Source organism: Lagopus muta, chromosome 17, assembly GCF_023343835.1.
Source record: "Lagopus muta isolate bLagMut1 chromosome 17, bLagMut1 primary, whole genome shotgun sequence".
Lineage (NCBI taxonomy): Eukaryota > Metazoa > Chordata > Aves > Galliformes > Phasianidae > Lagopus > Lagopus muta.
Genome location: NC_064449.1, coordinates 4,291,065 through 4,308,614, shown reverse-complemented (window position 1 = coordinate 4,308,614; position 17,550 = coordinate 4,291,065). Strand labels below are relative to the sequence as shown.

General features: G+C 50.5%; 1 protein-coding gene and 1 long non-coding RNA gene across 3 annotated transcripts; one reads left to right on the top strand and one right to left on the bottom strand.

The window, feature by feature from the left end:
• The first annotated feature begins 2,604 nt into the window (after positions 1 to 2,604).
• LRRC75B (leucine rich repeat containing 75B) lies at positions 2,605 to 17,004 on the top strand. The gene is made up of 5 exons (XM_048964411.1): positions 2,605 to 3,041; positions 3,508 to 3,642; positions 7,065 to 7,193; positions 9,379 to 9,491; positions 15,305 to 17,004. Exons 1-5 carry the CDS (start codon positions 2,679 to 2,681, stop codon positions 15,825 to 15,827), a joined length of 1,263 nt encoding a protein of 420 aa, XP_048820368.1. The 5' UTR covers positions 2,605 to 2,678; the 3' UTR covers positions 15,828 to 17,004.
• LOC125701861 (uncharacterized) lies at positions 9,518 to 15,419 on the bottom strand. Of its 2 annotated transcripts, none has more exons than XR_007380377.1 (3): positions 14,153 to 15,419; positions 12,938 to 13,023; positions 9,518 to 12,576 (listed from the first exon to the last, which is right to left on the bottom strand). It is a non-coding gene; the product is annotated as an uncharacterized LOC125701861 (long non-coding RNA). The 2 variants fall into 2 exon arrangements; XR_007380376.1 differs by having other exon boundaries at positions 9,518 to 13,023; positions 14,153 to 14,257; positions 14,616 to 15,419.
• Positions 17,005 to 17,550: the final 546 nt, after the last annotated feature.

Below are 17,550 nucleotides of genomic sequence, written 5' to 3'. Positions count from 1 at the left end.
AAGTAGAAACCCCCCATGTACCTCAGATATCTCACTGATTCCTTGTGAAAGCAGTGGAAGTTCAGAATTCTCCTATGCAGAGAAGTCAGGTTAATGCCATGCACCACTGGGGAGGACTCGTGACCTTCCTGTGCATGCAGCACTGCTGCCCAGCACACCCGTAGGCACAGCATCGTGGGTCATTAGGGCAGCAATATTCAGCCCAACAAATCTGCCTTAATAGGCCCTGCTAGAACATGATCAATTTGCCATAGCGAGCAGATGTCCATGATTACTTAAATGGAATTCTGCCACTTCTAAGTGTTGTTTCTGCCTTAGCCCTGGAGCACCAGGATACTTCAGGGCCTCATGACTCACTGGGAGAGCCTCAGTGCGAGAAGGAAAAGGCTGAAGAACTAATAAATATTACATAGAAAACTGTTACACCTCTCCATTAAGCATGGTCACAGCAGTGCCTGTGTGCATGCAGTTACTGCTGTACTTACAGGCACCTCAGGGATTCCCCACTGATGCTGTGCCCTTCAATCCCCTCCCTGCATTCTGCACATTAAGGGGATTTCTTCCCTAAGATGTGTTACTGTGGGAGAGTGGACCTTCTCCAAGTCTGTACTGCTCTGCTCAATGGTCTACAAGAGTCTGAGTTATGGAGCTCCCCACATACATCTCTGTCTCCTGCAGACAGAGTGGGGCAAAAGAGCAAGCGCTCCTGCCTCCAGATAGAAGGGAACTAAAGCTGAAGCCTGGAATCGCTCTTTGCAGGTGTCTTCCCAGGACTCAGCTCCCTCTTCTCCAGGAGTAATGTGCCAGCAAACTCAGAGCCACCCCACAAGAAATGACAGCTGAGATGAGCTGCTCTGCAGGCAAGCAAAAGCTGAAGCACGGTGCGAGGCAGCAAACACAGTGCCTTGCAGCACAGCTTCACCACCACCTTAATCCTCTTTCCCTTCTTAAATGCTAAATTAATCAATTACATTCCCAGCCCAGTCAGAAATGCAGCTTTCATCTTATACAAGGCAAACATAATTAGGATTGTCATTCGGATCCCACTTGAGCAGCATACAGATGAGAGCAACCCCAGCACATGGGTGTGTGCAGTGCAGTCCTCCCTGGCAGCAGCTGGGATTGCAGCCCCACTGCCAGGCAGGGCTTCCTGCTCTGAGCCACAGGAGCCCAAGAAACAGACACAGCAGAGATTTATCATTAGAGATGGGTGGGGAAACGGATGGAGAAAGATAGCTTGCTGTCTCTTCCATGTTTTTTAGCTACAGAGCAGCAAAGAAAAGCAGCGAGTGACAGATTCAGAACAAATATTTCTGCACGCAATGCAGTCTGATGTCGGAACATGCTGCTGTAAGGTGCTGTGCTTGCTTTGGTTCAAAAAAGGTTTGGGAAAGCAAAAAGGGCAAAAGGTAATTAAAAGCAGAGATTCCCATCTCCTGGTCAGCAGCCAGAACAATAGTCAGGGAAACAGCAACCTGCATCCCTCCTGTTATCTTCTCTCCAGGCACTGCCAACAGCCCCTCCTAATACAGGGTCTTCATGCAGAGAGGCCGTGGGCTGACCCAGAGCCATCACTCTTCTGCTCTTGGCATGGATCTGAGCTCTGCTTACCTGTCCCAAAGGCCCTGGTGCAGAACATCCCCGTTACAGGACATCAGCACAATGACAAGCAGATGTGCCTGAGGCACAGAACGTGAGCAAATAGAGAGAGGATCTCTGCTTGCTCTGTACTTTTCCCATTCTAATCTTAAGAGACACTTCTTGGGAGAACTCTAACAGCCACACTGCCCAGCTCAGCTGCAGTCAGCAGTGCCATATGTACCTGTGCTTGATTTGGAGCCAGGCAATGCCCTGATGAGAGGTGCAAGTATCCCTAGTGGGACAGAATGCAGGAAGAAACCAAGCCCAGCACTGTTGTATTTCTCATTAGCTCTATTTTTCACACACTGATTCCACTTTTAAACCACACAGACAGGAGGAGACACACAAAGCCACTCTGCAATGAGCTGATACCTTGGCTACAAACCTGCTGCTCCTCCTCCCAGCATGGAGCTCAGGCAGCTCGTTCTGCTGCTGCACAGCCCCATAGCCATCAGCCTGCCAGGCGTTGTCTTCTCCTATCCATCACCATCAGCCATAACACTGCACTTTACAGTGATTTTCTCCTGACCCAGCCCCTCTTGGACCTCTCCAACCAGACCCTGCAGCCCTTACTCAGCAGCTCTCCCTCTAAATGGGATCAGCCCAAGTCAGCCTCAGCAGTACCTCAGCATCTGCTGATGCCAGTTTCTCTCCTGCAGGTGCTAGGGTAGGGAGGGGATGAGCAGAGATAGCCAGTTTTTCTCTGATCAAACATTAAGCAAAAGTATGATAAAGGCCCTCGTGTTTCACCTGCTGTGCTTGGGGATGTGCATAAACATGGGGCAAAGCTGATGCATTGGCCACACTGTTCTGAGGGCAGCCCCATCCCATCTCTCTGCTCAAACCAGTAGAGCATGAAGGAGGTGGCATCATTTGAGGCTCTGAGAAGGAAAGCAAACTTTGCTCTGTACTGCAAAAGGCCACAGCCATTCCCATCCCCCAGAATGAGGGCCCAGCACCTGCAGGAATGGATATTCCTACAGAGGTGATACTGTCTCAACCCCAGGCTGCTCCTACAGTCACAGGCCACCAACACCATGCTCTGTGTGCTGCGGGCATCCAACAGCAGTCCTAAGCAAAGAGGAAGCTCACAGCTCCAGCAATGGGAATTCAGGCTGAGCTGCTGGTTATACTGGGAGCGTGACTCGGCTGCCTGCAAAGTCTCAGCTCTGGGATCCGACCTTTGCTTTCTCAACGCCCCGTTGGATCGCAGCGGTTCAGTCTGGGGACCTGCTAAAGTTTGTCGCGTGCTGCTGGGGGATGGAAGCGATGAGGAAAACATTCCTACCCACAGCGGCGGGAGAAGGGGACAGAATTATGTTATCGTCCGCCGGCGGGCAAAAGGCGCCTCCTCTGCTCCAGCAGCAGAGCGGCAGAAAACGGCTGCCCGCAGCCCAAAGGTGCGTTCGGAAGCACCGCTCGTCTCTCGCAGCGTTCCAGGTGTTGGCCCGGGGTCAAAGCTCCCCCGAGCGCCTGGACGCAGGGAGGGATGCGGAGAGGGATCCGCTCCTCTCTTTGTCTTCCGCAGCGAGGATCCCCTCGGCAGAACACACCCTGAGAAGGGAGGAGCGGCCTCCGAGAGGAGGTGGGGGCCGGCAGAGCGCGATACCCCCGAACGCGGCAGCCGGGGCGGGGGGGTAGGGGGGGAAGCGGGGCGGAGCCATTCGGGCGGGGCAGCGCCGACCCCCGCCCGCCCCTCGCGGCGCCTTCCCCGGTTCGGAGCTCGGAGCCCTCCCGGCCCGGAGCGGCGCGGCCATGGGCTCCCGGTTGAGCCGGCAGAGCAGCCTGGAGGATGAGAGCTCCGGGGCCGAGGAACCCTCCGGCCGTGCCGACTTCCACCTCTCTTCGTTGTTGCTAAATCCGCAGAAGCTGCCCGGGGTGCTGCGGAAAGCCTCGCCCGCTCCCTACGTGCGGAGGGTGGGGTGGCTGCGGGAGATTCAGGCCACCATCCGAGAACACAAGCGGGAGCACGCCGTGCACATCCTCAGGCTGCTCAGGAAGGTAAAAGCCGCGGGCGGGGCGGGCCGCCTCCGGGCAACAAAGGGGCCGGGGCGGTGCGGGGCCGGGCCCGGCTCTTTGTGCCGCCGTTCGGGCTGGGGACACCGCCCGTAGTTCGTTGCCACCTCCCCTTCCCCGCCCGGGGACTGAGGCTGTGAGGAGGGGAGCCGGCGGGCAGGTAAAGCGGTGCCTGAGCCGTCCCAGCCCGCAACCCTCCGCGTCAGCCCCCGGTGCGTTCAGGAGCGCTGCTCCCCAGGGAAAAGCCACCTCCCGCAGCCCGGCTGGAGGGGAAAGGGATCGGCGTTTCGAGGGAGCAGGGCTCTGACTGCCGCTATGCAGGCATAGAAGAGCCCCACCGCACAGACAGCCCGCTGCCAAAGGGATGCAGAGCACCATTGCTGGAACAGAGCATCTCCATCGCTCCTTCACTTTCCAGGCAAACTCACCTCCCCGAACTGCAGGCGGCTCTGAAATAAACAGCACAGGGGACAAATGCTCCTTCTGATTTGGCACAAAACACCACCGGTTCTCAGCCTATCGTGTCCCTTCATTAGATAATGACCCACTTCATGCTGGGAATGTACCCAGTTGCTTCTATAGCAGCCAGCAGCCTTTGGGTGTGAGCTTTGGAGCAGGGCTGGGCTCTCAGGGCTGCTGTACAGCTGCAGTAATGTCCACTCTGAGCTCCGAGTCCCAGGCTCTGCAGCACACTTCAGGGTGACCAATGCTCCCAGCTACTGGTGAGCTGCACTTTTTCGAATAGGAAATTATGGGACCTAAAATTCCCTCTCTGCTTTTCATGCCCACTGCCTTAGAGTTCATGTGAGGAGCGTTCTAGCCCTGCAAACAGCCCTCTTGCCATGCATGCATATAGATAACCCTCAGCAAAAATCCTGTATATGGCAGACAAGGGCTGAGTAAGATCTCAAAGGCAGTTTAGGAGAAGAGTTATTACAAGAAGTCAGTGGTTGCCTCTTTTTCTTCACAGCTGTGGCAGTCTAACACGAACCGACTTCTATAGGGCTTGCCAGAGGCCAGAACCTCAAAATGTCATTTTCTATAGTGCTCAGCACCTCTCCTTCAGGCTGAAGCACTAAAATCTGTCCCAGACCTTGCGGTCTTCACAAGCCCCATCTGTGAGCAGTGGGGTTTGGATGCTGAGTCACAGAGCCATGGAGGGTCATTGCTGAGCCCTCTTTCCCACACAGCCTGCCAGTGTCTTTCAGGCTCAGCCCTGCACCCAGAATTACCACATGCTGAGCACTCCTCTTCTGCCCCCTGCCCTCTCACTTCCCCTTGTTCCATCTCTGTCTGTCCATCTTAAAACAGTGACCCTCTGTTCATCTGCTGACAACACCACAGTGGGACACACATCCTGTGGTCCCAACACAGCCTTCCTCCACAAAATGAGATGGGAACCCATCCAGCACCCCCACAACGCCTCCGGTTCTTTGTGTGCTCAAAGGCTGCTAATGTGCATGGCGTCTTCCAATGGCTGAACACAGCTGTCAGCCATGCTGGGGGCAGATAATCACAACCAATTCTCACATGTCCAATGCTTCAAAGCACCGCGATCAACGTCTTTCATTATTCACAACATTACATCACTCTTCAGCTAAGCTCAGCTCTTAGCTTGGTCCCCAGCATGTCCCTCCTCACACAGACTGCTTACCTGAGCAGTAATGCTCTTGCAAGTTGCTGGTTCCCAAGCAAGGGTCTGTTTGTTACCTGTAACAAGACAGAGAGAGACCTCCTTCACTCCAGTGGGCAGTGAGGATATTTAGCACCGTACCTTATCACCGAGCCTCAGACTGGCAGCGTTGGCACTCCCTCCCCTAGAGATGGCAGAGCAACACCGGAGCCAGAACTGCAACCCCTGTGAATGAGGGGATGCACTGAGGCACACCAGGGCTCCTGGGATTGCCTCCTGCCATTGCCAGACCTCATCCAGCCCCACAGATCCACCCTGCACGCTGTCGCTGTATCCACCAGCACTTCTCAGCTCGTGGCCTGCAGGCCCCAAGAGGTGGTGGATCGCTCCCAGGACATCAGGAAGCTGTAATTAAATAAAGGGAGAAGCTGTAAGCAGATCTACTGAACAGGGATGCGAGATTCTGGCAGCATGCTGAGAACAACTGCAAACAGCAGGAGTACACTCATGCACACTTGCTTTGCAAAGCAGCACTCTGATGGCTGCATTGCACGTGTCCACATCAGCCTGAGAAATACTTACCTGCCAGAGAAAGACCTGTTTCTGCTGGTGAGTGGGCATCGCTCTGCTGGAGGCATCAGACTAACAGCAGTAAAAAGTACAACTAGATTTTCCTGTGCTGAGACATCAGCAACCAAGTGCCCAATAAGAGCATTGTGCCAGCGGAACAGCCCGGATCCATAACACGCTGTCTGCTCACCACAGTGCCCGGGTGGGCAGTGCAGCATTTTCCAAAGAACAGAGAAGGACAGGAAAAAGAAAAGGAGGCAGTAAGGGAAGAATACAACTAAGAACTAGAAAATGCCCTGTGCTTAGAATTTATAGATTATCAACACAAAGTGAATGTTTCTATCTATATTACTGATAAAACCCTTGAAGGCGGTCTTATAATGGGAATGCAGATTCAACTTAACAGCATAGCTCCAACTGGGGGAGTGTAATTACCAGTCTGACATCCACTGCTGCAGGCTCAGCCATGCCATCCTCTTGGCAGCTTCCCTCATCTATCCGTGCTACGCTGTGTAGGAGGCTCCATTTCCCCAAAGCCTTACGGTTAAGGGAGATGTTGGCACGATGCCTTGGCCCACATCCAGCTGCTTCTGTCCTTCAGGATTCACCCACTGCTCGGGCTCCTCGCTTGCTTGTGCTGTGCACACGGTGGTGGGGCTGTAAAGCATTTGATTTATTCTTGCTTTCTCCATCACATCTGTAGCCAGGATCTTTGTCTCCATTCTGCTATCCGCTCAATTTGATCTGGGCGTACACAGAGCAGGGAGAGTGGATACAGCAACAGCTTTGCTTGCTGCTTGGGGTTAAGATTCAGCACCTCTGCCAATGATGGCTCTGTCCCTGCTGGTTCTGCACGCACACACTCCCAGCTTTCTCTCCTAGAGTTCTCAGTGCATCTTTCCCTGAGTGGTGCCTGAAGCACACTTTCAGTGGAACAGTGCGAACATATGGGGCACTCATTTGCTTATTCATTTCTCCTGGCAGCAGCATGCAGAATGGGCAGAGGACTCGTTTCCTCCCTCAGCTGAGCCCTCCTCAACAACTGAATCCAACTCAGCACCATCCCAGTTACATCCCAGTCTTCTTGTTCTACTTTTTTGTTGCTGGGGTATTTTTCTGTCCTCAGAGTATTGCCAAGTGAGTATCCATGATCCTCCTTCCCAAGATGCTCAGCTGTATGTCTGTTTGTTTTTTTTTTTTGTAGGACCTGGGACTGGAAGGAACATTCCTCAATGAAGTCCTCTACAAAAATGCAACCTTCCTCAACTTGGTGGATCCCATCTCCCATGACCTGCTGATGAGCCTTGCTAGAGACCTGCAGTGTCCCAAAAAGGTGAATCCTCCCCTTTAGCTCAGTGGACACTTCACAACGCGGCATGATGCAGAATGAGCTCGGATGAGGAGGTGGATCAAGCTGGGTGGTTCTCCAGAGCCAGCCAGCATGCATCCTTGGAGTGGTAGAGCATGCAGTGATGTGCACATATCTGTAGAAATCAGGTAGAAGAACTTTGGAACATAATTGCAGTTGAGGGAGAGAGAGGTTATAGGTACAAAAGTCAGGGAATTACTCATCTTGCTAACAAAAGACTTGGTTGTGAGGACACGTGCCAGATAAAAAATATATGATGGGGAAGGCAGTGTTGCCATATACAATAGCACACCCCAACCCCCACAAGCTAGCCATTGGAAAGAGGTGTTTATGGAGCTACAGAGTTCCCTGCACTTCTGCCCAAGCTGGTGACTCTGGGAGGAGGACAAGAACCCCTCTCTAAGGCTTTATCACATGAGACCATCCTAACCCAGCACTACATCCCACAGCAACACCAGCTGTTACCCTTTACCACTACAAGCACCATCCGTTCACTCATTGGGCTCAGCAAGTGTCGTGTTTGCTTTATAGAGAGGGCAACAGAGTGAACTTATGCAAAGATAGCTATTAAGCACACGCAGCTCAGAGCAGGCAATGGTGCCCTGGGGAGTATGCTGAAAGCCTGGTGCAAATTAGCAGCATTCTAATCCTCATCACAGCTGTAAGATAGCCTGAAAAATCTTCTCAAGAGTAATTATTATCCAAATACAAGCATCTAAAACTACCCCCTAACCAAATCTTGCCCATCTCACTGAGCAGTGAAGTGACACAGGGAGACATTGCCCTGCCAGCAGACAACACATTGATTTTTGTGCACCTGTATACATCCCTCTTCTCTACTTCCATGTCTTACATGCACATATGCTTAGATGAAATGCCATGTCTACCATTGTGTAGATAAGATTTTCCCCACAGGAGATTATTTAGGGGGGTAGAAAGCCCCAGCACCCCACATCCCCTCCCTCTGACCCAAGCTGAGCACCCAGCAGCTGTAACAACCTTACATGCCAAAGGTTGAGCGTGATGTAATTCCAGCAGAGAATTACATCAGCGAGAACACGGAGGGAACAGGAGGGTAATTCTCAACTGTGAGCCAGCAAACACTCACAGGGCACTGTGCCAGCATCTGTCATGAAGCCTGGCATGCACCTGCTGTTGTAGGTGGCACCAGCACCCACTTTGCCAGTGCAGCAGCAGTCTGGAACAGGGCACCTAATGCCAGTCCCTTGGGCTCCCCAAGTGAACTGGGATGGGTCAAGAGGTGCTCTCCTGAGCACAGGCTGGGATTTCTCTTCATTTGGCACAGAAAAGTAGCCACGTGCTGGCAGTGCATCCTGGGGATACTCAGCTGACTCAGGGACTGCTTAGAAGAATCACTGTGCAGCTGTTGGCCCACAGTACAGCACTTTAACTGCTTGCAATAAAGAATAAGTTAGCGTATGTTCTGACAGCTTTACTATGTGTTTACCTATCAAATCTCTAAATGCACATGTTGCACTATGGCTGGAAGGCTGAGGAATAGGAATGCAGGTGTCTGTACGCCAGATGAGGCAGAAATCCCAACCTTCAGCAGCTGCCATTTGTCATTCTGCTTCACCAGGAGAAGAGAGAGGCTTTCAAAGTCACAGAGGTGGAGAATGTGTGCAAAAAGAAACTCAGGAGAGCTGCAGCCACCTCGGTGCTGATGAGTTAGTTGTTGCAAGGGCTGGAGGGAACTGCTGTTGTTGGAAAGCTCCCAAACTCAGACCTCCAGGAGAAAAGCAGACTGCAAGGAAGCAAGGTGCAGTGCAGGGACCTGGCTGGTTCCTTGTTCCATCATCTCCTAGCTGAGCACAGGAAGAAATAAGAATCCAGGTTTGCAGCCTCACTCCCCTGTCAAGGCAGGAAAATGCTGGGCTGGGATTCTTCCTGGCAGTGTGGGGTACTTACATGTTCCTGGCACCCCAGAAGCGCATGCAGTGTTGCAGAGACATTTCCAACCTTTTATCCATTCCTTTTTCATCCTCTTTTCCATCTTTCCTTGTGTACAGTCCCATACTCCACTATCACCCAGTCCCTTTCCCACTTCCCACCCTTTTCCTCCTGTTCTGCAGTAGCACACAGAGCCCTTTGTGCTATCTATCTAAGCAAACTATCCCTTTGCTTGCAGGAATATGACCCCTGGAAGTCCTCAGATAGGATCTGCAGGCAGCTAATCTACCACCTGACCCCACACTCCAAATGGCACCGGCATGGCATGCCCCGCAGGAAGTCCCAGATGTGGTAAGTTCCTCAGGCTCTCTCAAGTGCATCGAAATCAGTCCTGCTGCCACAGTGCTAAGGAAGGAGAGCAGTACTTGAAAGGTATGCAGCCCCACAAGCACTCTAAGTTGGCAGCCCTGCAGACACACAGCCAAGACACAGCTGCAGAGCATTGCATAAGGCAGAATAATTTGAATTAAATATGTAACAGCAGCACTTTCTTGCTAAAAAACAGGAGAGGAACTGGTTTATGTTTGTGGCAAAAGGCACCTGCAGAGTTGGCATCTTTGGCTGTTGCTGGCAACAGAAAAGCAAGGAATTACTGTTTCACTTCGAGATATCAGGGTTGTATTCTGTCCAGCCAGGCTGTTTTTAACTGATCTGTGTTCTCTTCTTCCTGCCATCTGCTATAGAGCATTTCACTCTGACCTCTGTCTGAACTCCTGCCCCTGCCTTGTACCTTTCTACCTTCGAGGTCCTGTAAGAAGTACATGTATAGCAGCAAGACTTCTGAAGGTATTTCTGATCTCCGGTGGAAATCTGGGATTGTTCAGAGGAATCAATGTGTGGAAAACATATTCCCTTGTCTTTGTGATCCTCTGGGCTTGGGCTTTCTTGGGTTTGATACAGAACCCAATTCATCTCTTTTTCCACTTTCTGGCAACGTGCCAAATGGGTCCAGGGGATAATTAGCAAGTTCAGCCACACAGACAACAGGGAACTTCTGGCAGGTTTTAATTACACTCGGGCTGCTACAGAGATGTGGTCTGGGAGATGGAAAGGACCCACCGTACTCGAGCACGACCACACATCAGGTGTTCCCCTGTGACCAAGCAACAAACCTGTAGGGCAGGAACTGACTCTAAGTCACATCCTAATCCCTGTCAGTGGAACCCAACCCTCTCGAGTAAGTACAAACCTGAGCTACCCATGAATTGATGAAGTAGAAAGAATGAGATTAATGTCTTCAAGCACTCCTGTTTCAATACACAGTGATCCCAGGATAACTGGAACTGCAAACTCTGCTAAGGACCAGTCACACTTCCATCATGCAGAAGCAGTCTTATTTTAGTCACACATTGAGCCCAACCAGATCCCTCAGAGACTGTTAGCAAAACATCCTATGAGAGCTTTCAGACAAGAACATCTCTCTGGATATCCTTAACCACAGACCCGCTCCCCCACTAAAGCCATAGGTCCTACCTGCTTCTGTTACCACCTTTAACACTGATGCCTTTAACCTGAGGCTGTGACCACAGCAAAGGTGCAGTGAATCTCATAGGGACACAACAGGTGCCACAGGTTGCCATCAGAGCAGCTTTTACCAGCTGAACACCCCAGGCAGAAACAGAGTCCACAGAGAAACACGGAAGAAGAAATCTTACAGCAGCAGATTGAACGCAACAGCAGCTGAAGTAGGGAAGAAAGATCCAGTCCAGACTGTCTCTGGTTTCCCTGATTGTCATAGATGATGCTGGAAGACAGATCCCCTCCTGCATCCAAGCTAGTTGGTTCTTGACAGGTTAGCAGTGTCTCAGCTGTTCACGCACCCAAAGAGACTATTTCAGCTGCTCAGGTGATAATCAGGTTTGCTACACTGAAAACAAAGGGCTCCGTTCTCCTTTCCTGACATATTTATTTTGAGTCTGTAGCTCCCAGCTGACATCCTGTGTCTCACCTGATGGTGCTGCTTGGGCAGGCTGCCTGAGCAAACACCAAGGCTGAGCTCTTGAGGAATTTACTGAGGGTTTTCGAGTAAGAAGCCTACAAGCAGGAGGATAACTTTCCCTCAGCAGGGACCAGCATGACCTTACTACACAGTTGTCAGCCTCTTCCCTTTAGGAAGGGACTTCAGTTAAAGCACGGTTATATAGTTTAGCTCATTAAGGATGACTAATCACATTCCAGGGTGCCGTACAACTCCAGCTTCTCTTCCATAAACTGACGTTTACATAAAGAGAAACAGGTTAAGGCTTCTCAGTGTGGACATGGGGTTACTTAGACTACCAAGAACCCTTTCTGCAACATTTTGACAGATGCAGTTTTTTGAGACACAGCTGTTTTTGTCAGATCTCAAAGCTCCTGTGGCTCAGCACTGCAGGACTGTATGTTCTCCTCCAGAAGAGAGCTGGACCTGAAGTATATATTACTTTTCAAGGGCAAAGCCAGAGCAGACTGCAGTTCAGAGTGTAAAGGGTATCAGCTTAACGCAGCCTTTGCCTGAAGGGGTGCACTGTAGCCTAGTACCACCATTAAGGAGCTATAGATGATGACTGAACTGTCTTGGCATAGCTGGGTTGGGGAACCTTGCACATCTTCTACTAGCATTGCACTCAGAGCTGGCTGCTCAATGCCTCTCTTCAGTGCAATGGATGGAACCTGAACCCATAAAACATGCAGGCAGAAAACTGAGCAATCTTTACAAGCAGGATGTTCCTGGTGCAGAAAAAATAGCCTCAGTTTCCCACCCAGTAACCTGTTCTGGAAGAATAAAGGCATCTGTGCATATGGAGTTAGTAACTCTCAGTTGCATACATCCAGGTTTCCTTTTTCACAGGTCACACTATGGGTTTAGTTCATTTGCCAGAGTGAATTGCATTTTGTAATATCTTAGCTAATCTAAAGCTGGGTGGGGAACTGAGTGTTCCTTCTGGGCTCATTGCTCCATTTCTCATTTATTGATGTGCACTGCCCAGACACTGCAGCATTAGATGCACTTTAAAAATGCAGTGAAAGCATTTGTGTCTAGAAGACTGCAGGGAAGCATCTCTAAAGGGCTTCAGGTCTTTTTATTTCTTCTTGAAAACATCAGTCAGGGCCATAGATGACAGCTCTGGCAGATTAGATCTTAGCCTTCACATGGCATGAGATGAATATTAAGTAGAGCTCCCATTTCTCCTTTATACAGCAGAGGAAATGTTCACCATCATTCTGCTTTTGAGTTAGGAAGCCAAGTTAGAGAATACCAGTCAGTTTACTAAAGCCACGTGGTAAGAATCAGATGCAAGTACAAGAACAGCTGGGACTGGGTTTGTTTAGCTTAGTGCTCTTGAGGCTTCTCTCATCTCACCAGAAGCAGCTGAAGCCAGACTTTCAAAGCAGCACCCTGTGCCACAAGGAAGCAAAAGCAAGCAGATTATGCTAAGTAGGCAATTAAAAAGCCCAGAGCTCATCCCTTAAGTCGCTGGCAGAGGAGCCATCCAGACATGCCTGCCATTAGGCTCTGTGCAAGGAGGAACAGCAAAGAAATACTCAACTCGTGGTTAATAAGCCACCTCTGGCAGTGCCTGTTAATGAAGGAGGGGGATGCACAGTGGTGGGAGCACCAGGAAAACTTTATATTCAAAGTTTTGGAGGCAAATTAAAGAAAAATAAGAGACATAGAGGGAGAAAGCTGGTAACTCCCCAGCGATACAGGCAGGGACTATTAGGCATCCTTCATTACTGAAATCTTATTTGGCTCTTACCACTTCCTCCAGTTTCTGCTTCCCTGAGCGTGAAGACAGGGCAAAAGCACTCAATTTCCAGGATGCTGAACAAGCTCCTTCAAGACCTACAACACAACAGGATGCCAAGCACCACTGGATCTGCTGCAGGTCTCACCAGAGCAACAAGCAGGAGCTGTCACAGCCACCAAAGAGCTTAACTGATGAGGAAGAAGTTGAAGGGCACTGATCTCTTAGGAATGGCAGGCACTGCTCCTCACTGCATGCTGCACACAGCTCCAGGCAGGCTGTGGGGTCAGACTGCACATCACAGTCTTGCTCACATTGCATTCTCACTTGAAGCTGAGCATCAAGCATCACATTTCCTCTCTAAATTTACTGCAGAGAATACAAACATCTTCTGCTTCCCTGCATCCAGGGTCTAGATCCTTGCTGGATGCAAACCCTGGCAATTATAGATGTGCCACACAGCACCAGCTGCAGCAGCACAAGGCTAATCCAGCCTCCAGCACTTCGCAGTCCTCCGCCTACAAGTCCCATGGGCATCCAGAGCCATGTCACTAAATAGCTATTTTGTCTCACACAAAGAAAAAAGCATCTTCAATTGAAGCTATCTTTAAGCCTATTTTACTTGCAGAAATTAGAGGATATTAGATGATCCCCTCCCCTAGAAATAAGCCTGGCATTTTATCAGCTGCTGCACAAACATCTTCTTGCTCCTCTCACGGTCCACAGAGGGGTGGGCCCAGGTCCCATAAAGAGCAGACATAAGGCTGTTTGAAACCTTTAGGTCTAAATGCAAGTTATTTCACACTGTTACAGCTTTCTACCATGAGAACTCATTAAATACATTAGACACAGCCTCAGCCTCGCACAGTGAATTCCCTCCAGAAGCACAAGGATGCATAGAAAAAGCCAGAAAAAAAGTGCTGCAAAACCCAGAGAGCAGGAATTTGTGGGCTGTAGAACAGATAGGGCAGCCCATGAGGTCATTTCCTCCTCATGCTCCTTCATGGGATCTCAGCACTGTTAAATGCATCCACAAAGTGTCAATAAATGCACTGATGCATAGTTATTCATTTGTGTTACCACATATTTATAGAAATTATTAGGAGCTGAAGTTTCTGAAATAGCACAAACTGTATACACGAAGCAGAGCATTAAAGGGCAGCATCATATCCACCCCACAACAGCAGAAGGGCCTGGAAACACTGAAGTTTACAGAGGCATTCTCACCTGCCATGGCAGCTCCTGTGGTGCTCTAGCCTTCTCCAAGGAAACTGCACATCCCTGTGTGCCCATCGCTCCCAGGGACTGGCTGTGCTGCAGCCGTGCAGGACACTACAGGCAGGCAGATAGGAAGAGTGGGCACCTTCATACTGGTGGTTAGTTCTTACCCCAACCCAACAAGGCACTTCTACACCCACTGAGCATATGAGTAAGGGCACTAGTGGAGATCCTAGCAGAGGTCCAATATCCTTAAAGCTATCTGCATCTGTAAGGACTGCGAGGCTAATATCACTTATATTAAGGCAGTAAGCTCCCACATTATACCAACACACACTTCTACTCAATCCCACAACACAGCCTCATCATCCCCCATAGCTTCCACTTCTCACAGCACTCCCACAGACCTACAATCCACCTCAGAACTCCACATCCCACTCATTTTGAGACCCTGTAGCACAGCTTTGCTTACCCTGCAGCCTACCTCCTCCTCGCTCTGTTCCCCTGGCAAACAACAAGGGCCACAGATGAAAGCAGATCTCTCTAGATTGCTCTCAGCACCCTGCTGCCCTGCCTACCTCCTCACAGCTGCAGCAGATCCCCAATGATTTGCTGACCACCGAGATCCAAACCAGCAACTACAGGTGGGGGATGCTGGGGAAGGCTCTTAAAGGGACGTGGTAAATCCACTCCTGGAGTGCTGTTTGCTCACAGATTGTTTTTTTCTGATAAAATATCCATTTCACAGCCTTTTAACACTGCTCTACTGCAGCATAATTTGTTTGCAACAGACCACAGCATTCACCTGGAGAGGTGGTGAAAAAACAGCTCAGACACATTGCAAACCAGTGCATATGAAAGCTTTGCTTGCCATGGGTATTTTTGCTGTCCATATGTGAACATCTGTATGTACACATCCAGACAAACCCTCTAGTTTGAAGAATTAGTGAAAGAATTCAGAGTCATATGGTTTGCCAGTTCTTGAGGAGTTTAAGTGCAGAGAAGACACAGGAAAGCCCCAGGACACAACCTGCCCAGAGGCATGGTGCAAATGTCATGCCTGTTAACGAACCAAGCTCCACTTTCTGTTTGCAGAACGTTCTTAACGAGCCCTCCCCTGCTCTGTGCATGTCATTCCTCTCTCTCCTTTTCCACCCCCAGCCTGAAGAACAGCCTGCAGAAGAAGGTGAGCCAGGGCTCCATGGATCTGTCCGGGATCCCTCTGACCATGCGGGACGTGCACCGCATGGCGTACTACCTTCAGAACAACGGGGACCACCTCACCTCCGTGGACCTGAGCTTCACCGAGCTGAACGACGACATGGTGCGCCTGCTGCTGCCCTTCCTCTGGGTGCTGCCCAAGCTCACCCACCTTTCCCTCAACGGCAACCGACTGACGCGAGCAACCATGAAGGAGCTGACTGACACCATGAAGGACATGAACAAGTTCCCTTGCCTGGCTTGGGTAGACCTCGGCAACAACGTGGATGTCTCGTCCATGCCACAGCCTTTGCTCGTGGGCCTGCGCAAGCGTCTCAGCCAGCAGACCACGCTGCCAACCATTTACGAGGCTCTCGACTGTGACCCAGAGATCTCCAGTGGGCAGGAGGGCGGCCGGCCGGAGGGCGAGGAAGCAGGGAGCACCCCACGACTCGCTGTCCCTCAGCAGGGCTGCGAGAGGTGACTGGACAACGAGCCGGCTCTGGCACACTTGAAGCCGCCCCGAGGAGCAGTTCTGAGTCCAAACACCAAGCAGAGGGCCAGCTTGACCGGCTTCCTTCAGCACTTCTCTCTCACCTTCCCTGACATCTCCCTCCAGTTTGCTGTGAGACAAAGCCTGTTGTTCCCCAAAATGTGCTCTGCTCCCTCCCCTCGCTGCCGAACCCATTGCCCACATTACGGAGAGGAACTTACAGCAAAGCTGGTCCCCAGGCTGGGCTTTACTGGAAGACCTGTTGGAGTCAACCATTTCTTCCAGCAGCCATTGGGTTGAGGGAAAGTGATGGGGGGGAAACTTAAAACAGAAACAGGCTTGTAGTTTACTTCCTTTCCTTCTTTTCCTAGGCACCTTGGAAAGCTTGGGACCTGCAGTCTTGAGTGTGAAAGGAGGTACCCCAAGAGCCTAGCTGTTGTGGAGCTTCGTTGAAGGGCTCAGAGGCCAGAGCTGGAGCCCGGCAGTGTCTCCCTCTTGTGTCTGGCTCTTTTTGTTTTGCTTTTTTTTTTCCCCCCCCCATTGTGTGTTTTGTATTAATGTCTGAACAAAGGGACTTGGTCAGAGACCATCGGATTGCATAGGCTGGGGCAGACACATGGCTTGGAACTGCAGCATCAGGATATTTGTTGTGTGACTGGGGTGAGAGGGAGGGGAAGGAGGTATGTGTTGGTGGGAGCATGGGGGATGGGATGAGATGAGATGGGGTGGGAAGGCCAAGGGTTGAAAAGGGAGGGGAAATAGTCTTGTGGTTTAAAAGGACTGGTTCAAAAACTGTGGTTTTGTACCCAACTTACAAGTTTCAAGTGAAATTAAGGAGCATCAGACAGCTAAGTGCTTTACTGACACTAGAGGAGCAAGCAGTGAATGTGCCAGAGATGGGCACTTCCTAAGCTAAAGTGCAAAGCTTTGGCTCCTTATTGCATATTGCACACCTCGTAATACTGACATGATGTGAGCAGCTGCATTGTCATTTCCAATGCTGTCCAAAACCAAACCAGTGATGCAAGATTTCTAGTGTTTTCCACATTGCTCACGTTCTGTGTAAACTCAATAAATGGTTCTCTTGGACATGAGTGTAAAGCACCATTGGGTCTGAGTATCTGTGTTGTTGCCAAGCTGAGCCAGCAGCCCAGTCACTGCAACCTGACTTCTGAAAGAATCTCTCTGGGAGTCTCAACATAAAAGAAACTCTCATATACTGAGCCACACAAATCAGCGTGAAACAGACGATTCTCTCATGCTTCTTGCTGACCTCTCAAGGTGTTGCAAGAGCAAATTGGTGATGCTGAGTGATTTATCCCCTTTGGATGAAGAGTGAGGGCACTGGATGGTATCAGTATCTCTGATCAGCTGCCAAGAGTCTCATCATAGACTCATAAAGGTTGGAAAAGACTTCTAAGACCATCTAGTCCAGCCATCAGTACATCCCCACCGCGCCCACTAAAACACATCTCTCAGTACCAAAAGTTACCCAAGGAAGAAAGATGGCTTTACAGACACTGGGACAAGTATTACAACCTGGTATTGCAGGAGTTAGCCAGTTTAAGTTGCCCATCACAGTGGAGATGGGAGAGAAAAGGCCCCAAGATAGTGAGGACATGGTGCTTGGAACGACGGTGGGAAACAGGTAGTGCTGACGTAGCCAGGCTGTTGTGCAACCCAAGGAAGTAAGGGAGCTTGTGTTCCCCTAAAC